At 42.1% G+C, this 21,666-nt stretch overlaps 1 protein-coding gene across 8 annotated transcripts in view; it reads right to left on the bottom strand.

Moving 5' to 3' along the window:
* Positions 1 to 1,595: 1,595 nt before the first annotated feature.
* The window catches only part of LOC132882239 (NACHT, LRR and PYD domains-containing protein 12-like), a 1,431,284-nt gene continuing 1,411,213 nt past the window's right edge, over positions 1,596 to 21,666 (bottom strand). For 5 of the 8 annotated variants that reach the window (XM_060915503.1, XM_060915511.1, XM_060915505.1 and 2 more), the window contains 2 exons: positions 17,576 to 17,749; positions 8,877 to 9,071 (listed from right to left, as the gene is read on the bottom strand). In XM_060915503.1, the coding sequence (XP_060771486.1) occupies positions 8,894 to 9,071; positions 17,576 to 17,749 (352 nt within the window). In that variant the 3' untranslated portion in view covers positions 8,877 to 8,893. Of the gene's footprint in view, positions 1,782 to 8,876; positions 9,072 to 17,575; positions 17,750 to 21,666 lie in introns of those variants that run through there. The other 3 variants (XM_060915510.1, XM_060915513.1, XM_060915509.1) reach the window with 3 other exon arrangements.

Below are 21,666 nucleotides of genomic sequence, written 5' to 3'. Positions count from 1 at the left end.
CACTAACCACTACACCACCGTGCCGCCACCAAAACAAAATATGTTCAACAAAATATTTGGTCATATTGTGTCTTAAATGTCAATTATTCAACATTAATTTCTCATTAATATTTACCAGAACATTTCTGGTTCATGTCTTTCCATTGGAACAAGTTCAAATCAATTACTTTTAATAGTGGATGCCCCTTTAATTATCGATATATTATGAACCCAGTCCTGTGATAGATTGGTGGCGTGTCCAGGGTGAACCCCTCCTCTTGCTCGAAGTCAGCTGGGATTGGATCCAGCTTCCCCCACGACCCTGATGGAGAAGTGCTATAGATAATGGATGGATATTATTAAGCCTTTTATCATCATCTTTCAAGAAAGAAAGCTTGTGTGGATCTGGGCTGGATTTAGCCAGTCTTGACTGGGGATGCAGTCAAAATGTTCAGTGGGCATCTTTTACAATCATACTTTGCCAATAAAATATAATATTTGTATAATGAAGAATTGCACACTCTCTCCAATATGTTGTGTTTAAATTTTGTTCCTCGTGCAGTGAGATTGTTTGATGGGAGATTGTGCCTTAAATGATCGTGCGATCATGATTTTATTTTGCAAAGATCCTGCACACACAGAGTAATTCCTGTTTACGCCACTGCCCACATCTGATGGGTTTCTGAATTGTTTTAGACGCCAGTATGACTTCCATCAAACACAGCACATGGACGTTGGTTTTCAGCAGAGTTTCAGCACAGAGATGTGTCCGTGCTGTACAGTCACGGTCTCTGGGCTACAGTGAGAATTCGAGACAGTGTGAAATGTAGAGGAGGAGAGAACTGCAGGCTCTTTCAACATTATTCTTTGCTTTAGGTTCATGGGGCTGAATGAAATGAGGCAGCAAGCCATATTTGGCTCACAGACCTTGAGTTTGACGCATGAGGTTTAATTTAATTCATGACTTAATGATGTTTTGTTGTTGTTTAAACTGTTTACTGGGGCAGGGCTGCAGACTGAGTCATGCATAATTAAACCCCTACTTCATTTCACACGGACTCACATTCCATTTGTAGATCACTGAATTCTGATTATTATTATTTTAAAATAAATAATTAGGTGCTGTTTAATAACGTCCCCTTTCTACACCGAGGGGTGGGGTGGAGTTATTACAAATAAAATCTGTAATCACAAGACTGGACTCGAGTCCTCCAGCCCTATAGAAGAGGAATCAAATACTAAAGCCATCACACACACTGCAGTTACACTACTTCACACAAAGCCCTCACATTATCCCACTGGACTGCAGATAAGACTGAATGAATGGGGGGGCTTTTTTCACCTTTCTTGGATAGGACAGTGTAGAGACAGGAAATGAGTAGGAGAGACAGGGAGGGATCAGGAAATGACTTTGGGTTGGAATTGAACCCGGGTCCCCAGATTTATGGTATGGCGCCTTAGCCAACTGAGCCATAAGTGTGTGTGTGTGTGCACACACCATTACACCTGAAACATCAAGGAATAATGTACAGCACGCAAATAAGTTCATATATATATTCTGATACGAGATATAAATTTATTGAACTATTGCAGAAATTTAAATACACAAACTAGTTTTATACAATAAAAATAAAACACTATATTTTTATTTCTTTGGAATGGATCTGACTGATAAATTGCGCAGAGTACTGTAAGCAGTTTCATGCAGGTCACAAGTTGTTCCTAATAAAGTGCTCATTTCCAAAATGGAACTGCAGGAACACAAGAGTCTTCATCACACACACACAGATGTTCATTAAATCCTGAAAAGAAAAGAAAAACATCTGGATTAATCCCCACACACTGGACTGCGGTACTTCATGACCACCAGCATGTAATCATCTCTGCTCCAAGAGAAACATTATTATCATCTCCTGTTTATAATTTAATCCAACATTTATTCAGTCTTTTAGAAGATCTGTGTTCTGACATTTAGCTCCAACAAACGAGAACTTCCACAAGATCTAACAGGAAAGTGAGCAGACGTTTCCCATCACATCACTGCTCTTATCCAATCCCAGGCTTTGGAGCTTTTTAAACAGTAACTCCCACTGCGGTGGGTTTGATCTCTTGTTCTACATGTAGATTTAAGTGCAGACTTTAAGAAGAAGCCGAGGTGAAGTTTACAGGAAGGACAGAAGACACGGTGTGGAGGTGGAGAGCAGGAAGGAGTGTCAGAGTGAGTCAAGTGGCTCCTTAAATCACATATTTGTGGCCGTGTGGCATTAAAGAGGATCATTTTACTGAGTTTTGAGGAGAGTCGAGAAGAAAGTGTGCTGCTGATCAGAAACAGGGAAAAGCCGAGATCATCTTATTCAGACAAAAGCAGCAGGATGAAGTCAGAGACAGCAGGGTGTCACAAGGAGACGAGGGGCTCATTTACAATCACTCTCATGCACTCAGACGGGACATTTTGGAGACTCGGACTGACTCCCTGTCTTCTGCTTTCAGAGTCATTTTAAATCAACACTTTAATGATCATTGGTGTCTCTCTCCCTTCTCTAATGGATATTTATAACTCCCGCCTCACCCGCAAAGCCATCAGGATTGCAGGTGACCCCACCCACCCATCTCACAGCCTCTTCAGCCTGCTGCCGTCGGGGAGGAGACTGCGGAGTCTCCGGGCCAAAACCAGCAGGCTCAAGAACAGTTTCTTTCACCAGGCGGTCAGGAGGCTCAACTCCCTCCCTGTTCTGCCCCTCCTCCCCCCTCTGCCCCCTGCCACAGATTCTGCCCGCACACCCCCCTGCCCCCCCTTCAGCATCTGACATGTCACCCTCACAGTCTCCCCCCCCCAACACACACACACACACCTCATCGTTCATTAACACGCTGAACTCAGGGACCGCACATCTCACTTTACCTCGCTCATTTGCACTATTCCGCACTACCTCACCTTAACAGCTGCTAGTTTGTTTACACTGCTTGTTTCATGTTTACCTGCTATCAGGGATGAGAATGGGACATTTAAAAAAACTCTGAAATGCCTGGCCGGTCTAGGGGGCATCTGCCCAATTCACAATCCCCCTTTCCCACACATACTATATATATATATATATATATATATATATATATATATATATATATATATATATATATATACACACACACACATGATTTCAAATTCAATGATGGTTTAAAACGTTTATAAACTTGTTGCAAGGATGGACAGCAGTGGAGCAGACAGAGAGCCGGAAAACTTCTTCCTCCAAAAATATATTTTTTCTATTTTCAAAACTTTTCTTAAAATAGTGCAAATATTTACAGTGCACCAACCAAAGATTCAAATTGCCAAAAAGAAAACTATACAAACAAAATCTCATCTCATCTCATTATCTGTAGCCGCTTTATCCTTCTACAGGGTCGCAGGCAAGCTGGAGCCTATCCCAGCTGACTACGGGTGAAAGGCGGGGTTCACCCTGGACAAGTCGCCAGGTCATCACAGGGCTGACACATAGACACAGACAACCATTCACACTCACATTCACACCTACGGTCAATTTAGAGTCACCAGTTAACCTAACCTGCATGTCTTTGGACTGTGGGGGAAACCGGAGCACCTGGAGGAAACCCACGTGGACACGGGGAGAACATGCAAACTCCACACAGAAAGGCCCTCGCCGGCCCCGGGGCTCGAACCCGGACCTTCTTGCTGTGAGGCGACAGCGCTAACCACTACACCACCGTGCCGCCCCTACAAACAAAATAAGAAAACAAAAATAAAGAGGCTTCAAGTTTGCCAGACAAAATCAAAAAAGACCCTGAACAAAACTATTAGTCAGCCAAACCACAGTACCTTCAAACAAGACGCTCCAACCACAACTGAGGCTCTGGAGCTACTGCAGAGCTTACATCCCCGCAGCCCCGCCCACACTTGAGCCCAAATTGCAAAATTAATCAATCAACTAAATAATAACATCCTAAATACAAAATAACAATTTAAAGAAACAAACACAAAATATACAAACATCCAAAATAATTTTCATTAACCAAAAACCCTTCAGTGCACAGTAAAATACATGTTTCCCCAACACCAGTAAAACACCCCCGTTAAAATAGTCCGTTCTACCAAACACCCGCGAAACCCCTCCATAACAAGCCAATGGTACAGTCCCTCGGTTTCTCACAACAAACAGGAAGTGTGTGGAGTTCGCGTGACGAGTTACTGAAAACTGTTTTGTGTTATAAAAATGCTAGAACTAAATAAACTTGACGCTAGAAATAACCGGTTTGTACGTGTGTTTCCTAGACCAGAGACAATGCTGAACAGATGGGAGATGAAAATGCTTCGAGATGTGTGATGCGTTTTACATACGAGTGGAGCCAAACACATTTACTAGAATGCCGGTAGGCCTTTCCCTGCACTCGCAACAAATGCTGCTCTCGTTAGAGACTATGGCAAACGGTGGAGTATGAAATGCTTGAAAACCAGTAATACCCATACAGAAAACAGTAATGGAAATGAAGTGCAACTCACAGCGACAGGTCAGCCAAGATTTTTGAACGTTGCTGGCAGATTGCTGCCTGTGCACTGTACGCTTGCGTGAGAGGTGTGTGTGTGTGTGTGCGCGCGCGAGCGTCACGGCTCACTCCGTGACACACTAATATATCTAAATATCGTGAGCGATAATGGAGGTAACCGTAACGATATTAGATTCCTCCTGACTCTATCTTTGACAATTTAAGTAAAACGTACCTGTGTGCTTTTGTGTTTTGATGTGCTCCTGGATGTTTCTAGCTCCTCTGTTTCCATAATTGATCATATCTGAGCACAGAATACACAGAACCTTTCCCGGCACGGCCACTTTTCGGATATGTTCCGTCAGGCACGTCGTCACAGTTTGTGTCCCTATCTGCACGGTAACGCTCCTATCGAGCCATGCCCATCGGAAACAGTTCTTTATCCCGTTCGATTTATCAATTTCCCTGGCACAATCCTCATTTTTGCGGTCCAAAACTTTCGCCATATTGGCAAAGTAACTTTGAAAACTAACCAAAATAACTAGAACTTAAGAAGTGATCAAAACCGTGTACGTGTAGCGTGTTTCTCCATGAATTGTAGAAGTGAGATGAACCTAGCGCCAAAACGTTGCCGGAAATTGTCGTGAGTTGTCGTTAGCATAAATATTGAAGAAAGCAATGACGATTTCCGTTATCACAGCTGCAACTAATTTTGCGATGAGCATTGCCGAAAGATGCTGGCGGTCGGTCGGTCCTGCCTGCTTGTGCCACCACAAGCCTCTTGCCTTTCTCTGTAATTTAGAACAGTTTTATTGTTCAGTGTTGTTTCTTCCAGTGGACACATGAACAGAGACTTTAGTGAGTTCTAGAGATTTCTGCAGCTGTTCTGCTCTCCTTTGCTTTCTCTTTCTCCTCCTTCAGTATTCCATGCTGTGCTCTTGGAGTGATTTTTGCAGGATGCCTCGATCTTAGGCAGAGGAGCAACAGCACTGAATCTGCTCTGTTTGGAGACAATTTATCTTCCTGTGGACCGAGTCACACACACTCGCTCTTTACAAACGCTGTTTTAGTCACGTTTTCCTGCTTCACACATCTCTACAAAATCTCTCTTTAATCAGAGTTCACATGAACAGCTCTTTCCTGAGAAGATCAGACGGTCAGTAATCAGACTGTGTGTGTATTTTATAGAACAGGGTCGGACTCTCATTAGCTTTTGGAGAAGTCGTTATCAGAGAGGGTCACACACTTTAAAACCCAGAGTATGGATGTTTAAATGGTTTATTCAGGACTGACAAGAACAAGTGCGAGTGTGTTTTCTTTAGACAGAATGGGTTTGTCGACTCTTCTGACTTGGATGAAGATTAGACCATGTTTTATTATTAATGAACGCAGAAAACCAGGTCATGTCAAAGGCTTCAAAAATGTTTCTGCAAACACAAGTAGTGAAATATAGATTTTTAAATCACCTGTTATGTTCAAATTGGTGCATTTTTCAATGTATGGTAGTGTAGGAGCCATATTTAGGTTGCTGTATGACTTAGTATTTGTTGTTTCTATATGATTTAGTTTGGTAACCTGTAAAAGGAATTATGTTAGAATTATGTTAGATACTTACCTGATTGCCTTACCTGTCATGTGGTATGTAGCCACTCCCCTTGACGTGCCGGTGTGGCGCGTAACTGCAAGCTTTAATTAGTCCTTTGAATCAGGGGTAAGGTAGATGACGAGGCGGAATAGTTTTCCGACCGCAATAAGCCGAATGCATTGGAATAACCGACTAAACTAACAGAGCTTTACTTTAGTTTCCCTTTTTGATCCTTTGTTCGCAACCGTAAAGTAAACCGGAATTGTCTTAATGGAATAAACCACCATCTCATTTCATTGAACTTTCTGTGAGTGCTTAACTGGATTGTGTGTCGGGAACCTCATCAACCTCACGTGGCAATATCTGTTGCAAGGAATTGCTATTTCAGGTAGAGTTTTAATTTCAGAAAAGAATTCTTCTTCTTTACAGTTCTGTGTGTGTGTGTGTGTGTGTGTGTGTTTTCCCATGGATTGGTGATGTTTGTGAACCTGATGTTAATCATATCTGTAGAATAAAACAGAGCGTAGTGGTCGTGCCCTGTGATCTCCTCTCACACACACCTATTGATCCTGTTCTCCACTTTAGCTCCGGGTTACTGTATGAATGGAACGGAGTCAGTGGGTTTACTCACAGACAGTCTGTATTTATGACTAAATGTGGAATAGGAGATGATTTTAGTGAAAGCACTACTGAGGAAAACTGCATGGGTTTAATCCTGCTGATCCACTGAGCTGCTTCTGTAACGTAGATCTGGCAACCCTGTTCAGAGCAGCGAGACGGAGACATCCTGAGAGAATATTTACTACTTTATCCTTTTATTACTATATTACTAGGGGCCCATGGAGCAAAACTGTAGGAACCCTGTTGGTTTTCTTATAATAATAATAATAATAATAATAATAATAATCTCCTAAAAGTAAGTGGACAGAAAACTGTAACTCACACAGGCACCAAACTTGGTTTATCGGGGCCTTTCACATGGCGTAATCCTAACTGTGGATTTGTTTATGTGGCCATGTTTAAGCTTTGTGTTTGACGAGCGGCACAAGTGTACACGAGTGATTGTGAGCCCAATTCAGTAAACATCTACAGATAAACTTATAGAAGTTACACAGCGAAATTTCTCCTCTGCATTTAACACCCATCTGAAGCAGCGAACACATGCACACAAGTGAACAAATCAGCGAGCACGCACGCACACAGAGGAAAAAAAAATTATGGGTAAATTAAGAAAGAAAACAACTTTATTCATCACACCATGCTAACAGCACCCGGGGAGCAGTTGGGATTTCGGTGCCTCGCTCAAGGCCATCCCATATTAACCTAACCTGCATGTCTTTGGACTGTGGGGGAAACCGGAGCACCCGGAGGAAACCCACGCAGACACGGGGAGAACATGCAAACTCCACACAGAAAGGCCCTCGCCAGCCACGGGACTCGAACCCACGACCTTCTTGCTGTGAGGCGACAGCGCTAACCCCTACACCACTGTGCCGATTACATGGCTCTGTGATGCCTGCATATTTCAGCTTTTGGATGGAGCGCAATCTGCTGGTAGAATCTAAATATCTGATCGTTTCAGAGAGATAGTACTGACTGCAGTCGTCTCGATTTTCATTATTAACCATCGCGTTTTGTCCACAGGGGGCGCTAAAACTGAAATATTGTAATATCTTAAAGGTAGAGTGCCTTTAGCCACATGGCCCTAAATTCTCCGCTATTTTTTCCTGCTTCACCATGACCCAATTCAAGATACCTTCACATGGTGGGCTTTCCCCGTTCACGCAAGGCATTGTGGGATACAAATTTGAAACAGGAGAGAAAAATGGAGGACGTGAGTGTGCGAATGAAACGTGAAAGAGCGACTACAGTAACGGAAAGCGAGAAGAAAAGATGTTATGTTATATACGAAGGAAAGGAAACGCAGGACCAAACTAATAAATATGGGCGCTCAGCGAGCACCTCGGTGCGATCAGCTGTTTGTTTAGCGACAGAATGATGGAACTGTCAGTGCACGCTCAAAGGGAAACCTGTAGATGGCAGTAATGCAACACTGTGGATGCCAGCTGCTGTAAAACCCAAAAGAAGAAGAAGGTAAACCTGCGCATGCGCACACGGACTTCCTCTGTCTGCTTGACTGCGCCAAGCGAGCGATTTCATGCACATTATTTGCTTTAATCCCCTCAAATTAAATAACTTCCCAGCCACAGAATGGCCTGATATTTTGTGAGATATTACAGAAATAAACAGATATCACAATCACCACATTTCAGACGCAACTAAATTTCACCGATTTTATGAAATCGAAAGGCCGTCTCGCTTTAAGAACCTCTTAAGTAAGAAATTTAAAATCGGGTGTGGTCTCACTTGGCCCCTTATTGCTTGGATCCCGATGATCGCTGCTTGTGGCTATATTTATTACTATATTACATTATTTGAATTATTCAAAAATCAACAGAAAGACGGTTATTCAAAAAAAAAATCAACAGAAAGACAGTTACTATGGTCGGCCCCATTTACATTTTTTAATTTAAAAGCAAAAGTTTTTTCATCAATTCTGTGTTTTTCATCAATTTACTACAGTGTTGTAGTAAATTTCACAGCGAGTTCAGACACATCGCAGTCGGATCAAGTCCCGTTTTGTGCTGCAGCTTCTCACATACGTCCATCTGACCCAAAGACTCTGTGACAAATCATCAGTGTGCAGTGAACAGAAACAATCTTCCTCCTCAGGACACTGATGATGAAGCTAAAACCTCTGCTTCAGTCTCACTATTAGAGAATGGGTCTTACTGAGGAGCAGGTCATGTGACTCTCAGAGAGATGATCTTACCCCAGTATCTCCAGTTTACAGTGAGGATTCTCCAGTCCAGCACAGAGACGCTTCACTCCTGAGTCTCCCAGATTATTATCGGACAGATCCAGGTCTCTCAGGTGTGAGGGGTTTGATCTCAGAGCTGAACTCAGAGCAGCACAGCCTTCATCTGAGACACCACACCGCCACAACCTGCAGAGACACAATGACACACACTTCATCAACAGATTTAATACTGACTTTAAAGATGATGAGTGTAGTGGTCTAACAAAGTCAAAACACTTTGGATGCTGTGTAGTTGTTACGCGCTTATCTCCAGAGGTGGACAGTAATGAAGTGCATTTACTTGAGTTCTGTACTGAAGTCCACTTTTTGAGTATCGGTACTTTACTTAAGTATTTTTTTGGAAACTTATGACTAACTTCACTACATTTGAAAGACAAATATCGTACTTTTTACTCCACTACATTTCTATCAGGGTCCTCGTTACTCGTTACTATGAAGCGGCTTTGAAAGTGGATGTTTTTTTCATTTCTTTTCTAAAACGTGATTGTTTATTCGCAGGTGACACTGAGACAGTCTATCAGTAATCACGAGGGTCACGTCACAGCCGTAGACTGGATAAAATCAAGTTCAGTGATTTCTCCACAGCATTATTTGAACACGATCAGTTGATGGCAGAATGGAAGGAGGCGGTTCTTCTGGGGAATGAACGCACCCATGGCCATACCGAGAACCCATCTTTCAGTTTTCTGAAAGGAATAAAGAGTTGTTTCGTTTTAAATGTTTGCTTTGTTTACCTAAAACGAACCACATCACGGCCTACAAAAACTCGCTGTCTGACCTGCGGAAGCATATTGAGGTCTGGAAGCGTTTTATTCCAAGAGAAAGCTTGCAGTGAAGTTGTCTGTGCTTTTAGAGCGAGCGATAATGTTGCAATAGCTATGCAGTCTGGTTAGTCAAATGACTTTCTATGGATTTTCCCGCCAAGTTGCCGTAGCCTTGTCCACAGCTAATGTTAACTCATAGCTAGTTAACTTGGACACTGTTAGTTAGCATGTAAAAACAGAGTTACGCTAACATGAATAACGTTAACTTATCTGAAGTCCTTTCAGAAATAATGTTTTAGGATAATCTTGCCAAATAAACAGCATGTAGAAATCTCTCTTTTCTAGTAACATTAGTGACCCAATATGATTTTGAGTTTGAAAAGCGTTTGCTAGCATGTCAGGTGGAGCGTCACTGACTAGCTAGCTTAACGTTAAACCACCATGATGCACAGCATGTGTTCATTTTGTGAATTCACAAAATAATCCAGTTGGTCGCTTCAGAGGCATGAGGTATTATCAGCGCTGTGACAATAATACAACAGTGCGTTGACAGAAAATGTACTTTTAATACTTAAGTATTTTTAAAAGCAAGTACTTCACTACTTTAACTTAAGTAAAAGTTGGACTGGAGAACTTTCACTTGTATCGGAGTCACATTTGACCAGTGGGATCTGTACTTTGACTCAAGTAATGAAGTCGGGTTCTTTGTCCACCTCTGGAAATTAGTAATAATTCAAGACCACTTTAGGATCTTAGTGAAAGAACTACAGAGGAAGACTGCATGGGTTTAATACTGCTTGTTCACTGGGCTGCTTCTGTTACACAGATCTGGCAACCCTGTTCATCGCAGATAGACAGACTGAAAGAAAACTCACCACCACAAACTTTCAACTGTCAGAATATCAACAAGTCAACAAAAGAATAGTTGATGTGATAGAGAGTTCTAGATCTTTCCATCTTGCATGAAATGCCGAGCTACATATATCGATCAGAGGTTTAACCTGAGCTGCCAAATAATATTCTTTAAAATGAGGTAATGCCATCCCCCCTCCCCCCTTTGGAAGTTGTAGGGTTTTAAATTTGACCCTGGGTTTCTGACCCTGCCATATGAATCTGGAGATGATTTTATTCAGTTCTGAAAACCATTTGAAGGAAATTTCTAGAGGAAGTGCTTGAAATAAAGAGAGATCTCTTGGAAGTATATTCATTTTTACACTGTCTATTCTAGGACTGAGGCTGAGGAAAGAGATCGAGTTCCACTTTTGTACGTCTTCTTTCATTTTTGTTCAAAGAGGCTCAGAATTTATCTTTGTTATTGATGTGATTTCTTTTGGTATATTTATATATCCCTAAGTGTTTTAACGAGTTCTGGTCCCAATTAAGATGATATTTCTCTTTAAGGTGTTTAGGAGGTATGGATTTAAAAGTCAGAATCTGAGTTTTTTGTATGTTCAATTTATAGACCCCTTCGCAGTAAACGTCATTCATACGTAAGAGGAAATTGCGCACGCAGCCTGGACTCAAAAAAGACTCAGCAATGCCTAGTTGTTGTGTTGTCGGGTGTCAGAATCGTAGCAGTGATGGGGTTAAAATGTTCAGAATTCCAGCAGGATCTCACCCATTCCAAAAAAAATCGCCGACGTCTATGACTACAAGCCATCAAATGTGTAGACTGGGATGAAAGCACCATCAAAAATGCGTGGGTTTGCAGCGCCCACTTCATCACAGGTAAGATCAGGCTATTTATTAAATCTTTCTTTTTTATTCTTTCTAGTCTTCGTTTATTGATGTAGCAAAATACTTTGGTAACGTTTGTCTGATTAGCTGGGTCATAGTTACACAATGTAATGAATATTGTTAGCATGTTAACTTAGCTTTGCATGCAGTTTTGTTTGTAGGAGAGGTCTCGCTTGACTCAAGCAGTCCAGATTTTGTGCCGTCATTATTTGTGTATGCCGAAAATCACAATTTTAAAGCAAGGATGGAAAGGTAAAATTGTGTGCCCTCGCTCTAAATGCCAACTTACTCTGACTGCTCTAACCTAGCTCCCGCCCCGTTCAGTTTCATTTCTGCTCTCTGCCTCTCGCTTTTTACGCAGCTCTGATTTCTCTTAGCTGCACTCTTTACACTATCATTCCTTTCATGCCATTACCTCCTGCAAATTGCTGTTTAGTGTTGGGATTTGCTGTTGTAGCTAAAGCCACATTGCCATCACATCACTGGCATAATTTGATTAAAACAAAATGAATATGAATGTCCCATTGTTAATCAAGTTGTAGTCTCGCTGTAACCAGAATGTTGATGGCAGGCTACTTTTGTAAATAGGTTTTTTTTTGAGTTTGACATTTTTTGTAAATAGTATGACTGCCTTCAGGTATCAGAGGAAAACTTACTAACATCGTCCGTCCACTCTTTAATTAAATACGGATCCGGTAGGCGATGTCCACTTGTTAGAGTTAACTTATTTATGTAGCATTCTCGATCTTGTAACGACAATTGTTTTGCATAATCTGACAGCTCATAATGCCGGTCTATGGGCAGCGCCATTGTTTCTGAGTCCAGGCTGCGCGCGCATCCTGGCAACGGTCGGTTTGTTTACAAACATGCAAAGGGGTCTATATCCTGCAAACTCGCCAAATCTTTCTAAAAGGTCCATTAATTTGACAAATGAACTAGATGGGCTCGTTAAAAATATCAAAAAATGATCAGCATATAGCGCCACCTTGTGATCATCCCCCTTAATGGTTACACCTTTGATATCTTCTGTCTGTCTCAGCCACTGTGCTAAAGGCTCTATAGAAAGTGCAGAAAGTAAAGGGGAGAGTGGACAGCCCCGTCTCGCTCCACGCTGTAGTATAATAGCGTCTGAGAGAGAACCGGTTATTTTTATCCGGGCTGATGGTTTGTCATAAAGTGTACACATGTAAGCCAAATCTTTTAAGGGCCTTATATAGGAAAATGCAGCTGACTGAGTCGAAGGCTTTCTCTGCGTCCGAGCTAATTCTGAGGGCTTCGAGATGATTTTGTTGGATGTAATGCAGTATGTGCAGGGACCGCCTGATATAAATGGATATACAGGATGGCTGTATATCATTTATAATCAACGTTTAACACCGGAATGGGTCGAAACGATGCACATTCTAATTTATCCTTTCCCTCTTTAGGGAGAACAGAAATGACCGCCTCCTTCAGGAGGCATTTTTACATCCACTAAAGTTGCATTGCAAGCCCGAAGAAGACTTGACATTAATTCAATCCGCAGGGCTTTATACCGCTCTGAAGGGAGACCGTCAGGACCTGGGGATTTGTTTGCTTTCAATCTGGAGACGGCGCTGTGAAGTTCTGCCTCAGTTATTGCTGCTGTTAAGATCCGATTGTGTTCCTCTGAAGGTGTTTAGGAGGTATGGATTTAAAAGTCAGAATCTGAGTTTTTTGTATGTTCAATTTATATCCTGCAAACTCGCCAAATCTTTCTAAAAGGTCCATTAATTTGACAAATGAACTAGATGGGCTCGTTAAAAATATCAAAACACCGTCAGCATATAGCGCCACCTTGTGATCATCCCCCTTAATGGTTACGCCTTTGATATCTTCTGTCTGTCTCAGCCACTGTGCTAAAGGCTCTATAGAAAGTGCAGAAAGTAAAGGGGAGAGTGGACAGCCCCGTCTCGCTCCACGCTGTAGTATAATAGCGTCTGAGAGAGAACCGGTTATTTTTATCCGGGCTGATGGTTTGTCATAAAGTGTACACACACCCTGAATGAAATTTTCATGTAAGCCAAATCTTTTAAGGGCCTTATATAGGAAAATGCAGCTGACTGAGTCGAAGGCTTTCTCTGCGTCCGAGCTAATTCTGAGGGCTTCGAGATGATTTTGTTGGATGTAATGCAGTATGTGCAGGGACCGCCTGATGTTATCCTGAGCTTGTCTTTGCGAGACAAACCCAGTCTGGTCATTATGTATAATCCGAGGGAGGATTTTTCCAGCCTTTTGGCCAGGATGGCTGTATATCATTTATAATCAACGTTTAACACCGGAATGGGTCGAAACGATGCACATTCTAATTTATCCTTTCCCTCTTTAGGGAGAACAGAAATGACCGCCTCCTTCAGGAGGCATTTTTAAATCCACTAAAGTTGCATTGCAAGCCCGAAGAAGACTTGGCATTAATTCAATTCGCAGGGCTTTATACCGCTCTGAAGGGAGACCGTCAGGACCTGGGGATTTGTTTGCTTTCAATCTGGAGATGGCGCTGTGAAGTTCTGCCTCAGTTATTGCTGCTGTTAAGATCCGATTGTGTTCCTCTGAAGCTGCAGGTAGATTAAGAGAGTTGAGAAATTCACCAATCTGCTGTTCTCCTGCTAATTCAGGTTGTGTATGTAACGATTGATAGCAGTCTTTAAAGATGTTTTGTATTTCACTTGGACTGTATTGTATATTTTTAGAATTTGGATCTCTTATTTTGTAGATTGTGTTATCCACTTGTTGTTTTGTAGCTTTCTTGCCAGGAGTTTTGCTGATTTTGAGCCGGATTCATGATATTTCTGTTTCGTAAATGGCATCTTTTTTCAATGTCTTGTGTATACAACATGCTGATTTCATTCCTAACTTTCTTTATTCTTATCAACAGGCTTGGGTTTGGTAGCAGTTTATGTTGTCTCAAGATCTTTTAATTCTTTATTAAGGTCCATTAGCCGTCATCGTCTTGCTTTTTTTTCATGAGTGCAGGAGGATATAATTTTACCTCTAACTACCGCCTTCAGGGTATCCCATACTATACTCGGGTCGACTTCCCCTCTATCATTTTCTTCCAGAAACACTTTAATTTCTTTTCGCCTTTGGGATGTAAATTTTGGGTTGTTTAGAATCCTGCTGTTTAGTCTCCACTGTGATCTTCCTGGATTATCACCAAGGCCGGATTAACTATATGGGCCTGCGGCACAGTGCCCAGGGGCACTAACCACTCACAGCCAGTGGGGGGGGGCACCACATGACAGAAACTTTAAAAATATTTTTCGTGAATGTTTGTACACTTAAAGTGGTTATACACTTGACATTGTTAAATAGTCATATATAATTCATTATGAACACTAATTTCATAAGAACAACAACAACAATAATCATAATTCTGAGCAAGAGTGGCCTATGTGACCATTAACCCCCCTTTCCTCAACCTGTCAGTTGAGCCAGTCCACCTACGGTGAAATGCATCAATTTTTTAAAAACCGCGGTAGAAATGAAAAATGGACAGACATCAATTGAGTGGTTGTGCGAAGAGAAAATTTAAAACAGAGAGAGACTCCAGGAGTGTAGCTGCAATTAAAAATGTTCCAGTGTTAGATCGTTTTTTTTATAAAAACATCGACAACTGCTGTCACTACCAGCGCTGAAGCCGAAGCTAGTGAAATCAGCGATGCTAGTGAGGGAGATGGCCCTGCTAGCACTAGCCGGGGAGATGCTACAACCACAGCCAGTGTTAGCCGAGGGGTCGGCGACGACGAGGATCCCCTTGAGACATACAAATATATGCTGCTCATTTTTGAATAAGACATTTCAATATGCCTACATGCATATCGTTGGTTGTTTTCAGTGAATTTGATGGGCTGATGTAGCCTACTTAATACATTTTCAATGAGGAAGAATGACATGTGTACTATTGTTTATGTATATGCTACTATTTTTGACAGCAAAGGGCAAGGTTTGTGAGTGTGTGCAGGAGGTTACTGAACGCATGCGCGCAGTGTGTGTGTGTGTGTGTGTGTGTGTGTGTGTGTGTGTGGGGCGGGCACTTGAGGTATAGTGCCCAGTGGCACCGCATTGGCTTAATACGGCACTGATTATCACTAATATGAACAGTACAAGCCAGAGGAGCATGATCAGAAATATCAATACACCCAATATCACAACTACGTATTCTATGGCGGTCTTTCTGGAGCACAAAAAAATCCTCTATTCTTGAAGATGTGTCATGGGGACATGAGTAAAAAGTGTAATCACGAGCTGTAGGGTAAAAATTTCTCCGTAGATCTAATATGCCCAGCTCGGACATTGAGACATTGATTTTCTTGTGTAGTGATGTAGCAGCTTGGTCTATAGATGAATCTATTGTAGGGTCAAGATGGATATTCCAATCTCCACCACATAGAACAATTCCTGTGGCCCGTAGCATTAAGTCAAACATCTTTCTATAAAAAGCAAAATGACTTCCAGGAGGTACAGAAACATTACACAATGTTATTATAACTCCATCTACTTTGCCTGAGACGATTATATCCCTCCCTTCCTTATCCGTTACTTCTGAAAGATGTTCAAATGGTATATTCTTTGATATTAAAATTGCAACACCTCTCCTACGGCCGGATTTATAGGATGAATAGTAAACCCTTGAATATCCCATTCTCTTTAATTTTTCATGTTCTAATGATGTGAGATGCGTCTCTTGTAGGAACACCACTTGAGCATTTTCCTTTTCGAGAGCATTTTGCTTCTCTTGGCTGGACTTGTAATCCCCTTCACATTAAACGAAACAATTCTGACATCCCGCTTGTTCGTAGATCTTTAAATCTATAATCCAAAACATAACCTCCCTCTTCCTCACTACTTTTCACCACGCCAAACCAGTGCGTTAAACAAATCTCTCCCAGCGAACAAACGTAGAACAAAACATCGTCCGGTAGCTTCCAAATTTAACCACAATAGACCGGGATCGAGCTCGATTGTTGGGCTTCGGTTGCAGAGCTCGATGGGCTCGTTCAATTCCGAGGTCCCGATCACGGGGGAGGTCAAGCACATTTTTCAATAAGTTGTCAAGAAAACCAGCCATAATCGCTGCCCTCTTTATTCTCCGCTATCCCATAGATCCTTACGTTATCTCTCTGCGCTCGACCCTCCTGGTCAATTAGCTTAGCCTCCAGATTAGCTTGGCGCTGTGCTAGCATCTTAATTAACGTTGATGCTACCTGAAGTACCATCTCGGTTTCTTCAATTCTCTCCTCCGCTTCATCTTACTTACTTACTGCTGCTGTCGTGGGTAGACCCACATAGTGCCAAGACAAACGACCGCCAACTTTTCCTGTCCTGCGACGCCACCATAGCCTCCTCATATGTTAGGGATTGTTGAACGTCTCTAGTGACCGCGTCGCGCCAACGCATACGCTGTCTGCCTGGGCGCCGGCGTCCTTGAGGTGCCCAATAAAGAAGTCGGTGCGGCAGGCGTGTCTGTCGGCGTGCCGCTTCATCTAGTCTGTCGTTTGCTCTCTGACTCTATTTTAATGTCTGATAGCTGTGCCCGGTTGTCTCTTCTGAACTCCCGTATTTCTTTGAGGATACTTTGCAGGCTAGCTTCAGAGCCATCATCACCATGTAGGTCCAGTCCGAGGGGGTTTTGGCTTCGGTTATCTCGTCTTATTTCGGACTCGCTTTCCATCGTATTTATAGTTGTCCTACTTCTAGCTGTAATCCCTCTCTCCATCGTGAAGCAAAACACGCACTTGAGTTGATCAAGTAGAGTTTTGGGGGGTTATTTCAAAAACCTTCAGGGAGCTCGTAAACTACGCTGCCATCTTCTCTATGGCGGAACTGGAACCCTCAGGTGCAGTTTGTGGGATTCGTTACAGTGTTGTAGTAAATTTCACAGTGAGTTCAGACACATCGCAGTCGGATCAAGTCCCGTTTTGTGCTGCAGCTTCTCACATACGTCCATCTGACCCAAAGACTCTGTGACAAATCATCAGTGTGCAGTGAACAGAAACAATCTTCCTCCTCAGGACACTGATGATGAAGCTAAAACCTCTGCTTCAGTCTCACTATTAGAGAATGGGTCTTACTGAGGAGCAGGTCATGTGACTCTCAGAGAGATGATCTTACCCCAGTGTCTCCAGTTTACAGTGAGGATTCTCCAGTACAGCAGAGAGACGCTTCACTCCTGAGTCTCCCAGATTATTACCGGACAGATCCAGGACTCTCAGGTGTGAGGGGTTTGATCTCAGAGCTGAACTCAGAGCAGCACAGCCTTCATCTGAGACACCACACTGCTCCAACCTGCAGAGACACAATGACACACACTTCATCAACAGATTTAATACTGACTTTAAAGATGATGAGTGTAGTGGTCTAACAAAGTCAAAACACTTTGGATGCTGTTTAGTTGTTACGCGCTTATCTCCAGAGGTGGACAGTAATGAAGTACATTTACTTGAGTTCTGTACTGAAGTCCACTTTTTGAGTATCGGTACTTTACTTAAGTATTTTTTTTGGAAACTTATGACTAACTTCACTACATTTGAAAGACAAATATCGTACTTTTTACTCCACTACATTTCTATCAGGGTCCTCGTTACTATGAAGCGGCTTTGAAAGTGGATGTTTTTTCATTTCTTTTCTAAAATGTGATTGTTTATTCGCAGGTGACACTGAGACAGTCTATCAGTAATCACGAGGGTCACGTCACAGCCGTAGACTGGATAAAATCAAGTTCAGTGATTTCTCCACAGCATTATTTGAACACGATCAGTTGATGGCAGAATGGAAGGAGGCGGTTCTTCTGGGGAATGAACGCACCCATGGCCATACCGAGAACCCATCTTTCAGTTTTCTGAAAGGAATAAAGAGTTGTTTCGTTTGAAATGTTTGCTTTGTTTATCTAAAACGAACCACATCACGGCCTACAAAAACCGAATAGGCCGATAAATATATTTAATTGCAATTAGTTGCCAATACGAGTCACGATATAAGGTTACTAAAACCGAAAATGTAACTGAATAACACGTTAAGAAATAAAGCAAGTTTAAAAATGACTTCAGTTCTCCTTTAAGTCTAATTGTTCAAGCATAGCTTTGAAGCGGTTTAAATTAATAAATAAATAAAACCCCACAACTACTGGTCTCCAGCATCTTCCATTGTCTAACTGAGACTCGACTGAGCACACGGAAGGCACCATCTTCTACCTGAACAGGTGACCTAAGGCTCCGTGAAAATAAAAGTTCCAAGCTGAGTGCCAGTAAATTGAAAGCAAAAAATATGAATCTCTAAACCAAAGCAATTTTAAATTAAAAGTTTGGCTCCTACAATGAGTGTGGAAAATTAACTTTATTATTCAGAACCAGGGCTTTACATTAGCACCCGCCCACCCGCCAAATGCGGGTAAAATTGGGCTTTGGTGGGTAATGACTTTAGTCCCACTAGCCACTTTGGCGGGTGGTTTATTCTGTGGTATGACGATATATTTTAATTGTAGTTTTCTCTGAAGGCATCTGATATAATAAACGCATTGCAATGCAATATTACGTGCCTACAACTCCCATGAGCACCTGCATAAACATTCTGACACGTTAGAATTGTTTAGAACGTTCATTAATGTCTCAGATAAAATCAGCGATACGGTAACCTGCGGTTAATGAACAAAGCAACAAAGTTGCTGATGACTGACAAGCGCACTATGTTGCGGCACATAGCTGGAGTTTCAAACCCGGCTGCTCAGGGAAAAAGGGGCAGAGATGATCAGGGCCGGAGCAGCATTTTAAAATCACCGAGGTCCGTGATGTGCAAAGCACGCGCCGAAACATTTCCGCCATATTTCAGTGAGAGGGTGAATTACACGCCACACAAGAGATCTATTCCTGAAATTACTTTTAATAGTGTTCAGGCCTAGACATTAAGCATTTACCACTGGTGGCCCATTGGGCCAGTGGAATTGAAAAGTTACTGGCCCAAATGGAAAATGTGGTGGCTCGAATGCGCTCGGTACCCGCATTCAGGCCACCACATTTCATACAGTTCATAATACACTATGTCATTGATTTTTGGCTAGAAAAGTAGACTTTAGGGGTACATGTTGTTGCCGAGCGCAGCGAGGCTGAAAATTTTTGCAGAATATCCCCAAGCCACATCATTCTAGGAGGCAATAATCTCATCTCCGTACAAAGTAGTGTCACTTTTTCATGACTCCCCCCAATAAATAATGACCGCCCCCTAAAATTAAAAAGAGCCTTCTCAAGATTATCACAACTTATATTTTGATTTTGTACCTGAAAACAATACTGACAAAAGACAGTAACTCAGTCCAAATTACCAGCAATGGACTAAAAAACAGGCAAATCAAATTGAAATAAATATATAAAATGTTTTTGCTTCTGAAAATGTGCACTGCATTGAAATAGCAATAAAGTCAATTTAAGGTTTATAGTTTAGTGCATTCCATGTCCCAACAGCCAGCCGCTGTGTCCGGGGATCAGGTCGTCGAGGCCCCTGCCTTCGACTGCCACCCAATCCACATTGCACCAGTCCCCTACTGCTACCTCTGTGGGTGGTGAACCCACAGGAGGTCGGGCCCACGTCACCTCTTCGGGCTGAGCCCGGCCGGGCCCCATGGGCAAAGGCCCGGCCACCAAGCGCTCGCATACGAGCCCCAACCCCGGGCCTGGCTCCAGGGTGGGGCCCCGGCTGCGTCATCCCGGGCGACGTCACGGTCCTCGGATTTTTCTCATGACCTATGGTCATGAGCTTTGGGTAATGACCGAAAGGACAAGATCGCGGATACAAGCGGCCGAAATGAGTTTCCTTCGCAGGGTGGCTGGGCGCTCCCTTAGAGATAGGGTGAGAAGCACAGTCACTCGGGAGGAGCTCGGAGTAGAGCCGCTGCTGCTCCACATCGAGAGGAATCAGTTGAGGTGGCTCGGGCATCTTTTTCGGATGCCTCCTGGACGCCTCCCTGGGGAGGTGTTCCAGGCATGTCCCCCCGGGAGGAGGCCCCGGGGAAGACCCAGGACACGCTGGAGGGACTATGTCTCTCGGCTGGCCTGGGAACGCCTCGGTGTTCTTCCCGAGGAGCTGGCCGAGGTGTCTGGGGAAAGGGAAGTTTGGGCTTCCCTGCTTAGACTGCTGCCTCCGCGACCCGGTCCCGGATAAAGCGGAAGAAGACGAGACGAGACGAGAGTTTAGTGCAATAGCTTTCCTCTTCCACACTCTCGTCTAAAATGCTAGGGCTCTATGTTAACTTTTGAAACCGCTTGTCCTGTCGGGCAAGTTGAAAGGAAATTTACTTGTCCGAATGTGAAGTTGACTTGTCCGAAGAAATATTTGAGAAAAAAAAAAACACAAAACTATTTGTAACCCAATCTTTATGGCATTTGTTTCCAAATTCACAACATATGCATAATATCTATGAATCAAAAGTAATCAATACTTGATATACTGAGGCAAAAGTTCAAAAATATAGTAAAACAGACTGATTGATACCATAATTCACCAATTATTATGCTGAAGTTCAGAAGCAATATATCCCAATAGAATAGAAATTATGAACATAAAATTTTAAGAACAAAATAAGTATACTATGAGATCCAGAAACACTAACCATTATATACACAGATCAGTACTCTGCAGTTCAGCAACAAATATCACAAAAACTAACATTATCATAAAATTTATGACTTGAGATATCACTAGTTTGGACAAGAGAAACAACAATGCTACAAATAAAAACAACTGATAACAAAATTGACTGATTAATACTGTAAATCACTGATTATTATACACTGAAATCTAGTTATCAAATGACAAGATAATATATCTTATGAAAACCTCCACACCTCTACTGACTCACAGATGAATGGATACAAATAAAGTTTCTATTCATCTTCATCTATCAGCCCTTGAGTTCTGCTCCATCAATTGGACTCCATCAATCATTCATTTATTTTGAGAAATTGAAAACCAGAAAATTAAAATTATATATATACATTTTTAAATTATTAATTTTGAATATATATCCTCCACTGATTAATTGTTGTTGTCTAATTATTCAGTGTGGCTCCTGTATGGTATTTAATGGTCAAAAAAAGATAATTTCAAATAATCCATAATTATATCTAAATTATAGAGCCCTGTTTCAAATTCCTAAGCTCCCATTACTAATTAGTTAATTAATACAGCCGGTAACCTAATTAGCAGCCCTTTGA

This window comes from Neoarius graeffei, chromosome 2 (assembly GCF_027579695.1).
Source record: "Neoarius graeffei isolate fNeoGra1 chromosome 2, fNeoGra1.pri, whole genome shotgun sequence".
Taxonomy (NCBI): domain Eukaryota; kingdom Metazoa; phylum Chordata; class Actinopteri; order Siluriformes; family Ariidae; genus Neoarius; species Neoarius graeffei.
Note: the sequence above shows the minus strand (reverse complement) of the source record. Positions and strands in the feature narration are given on the sequence as shown.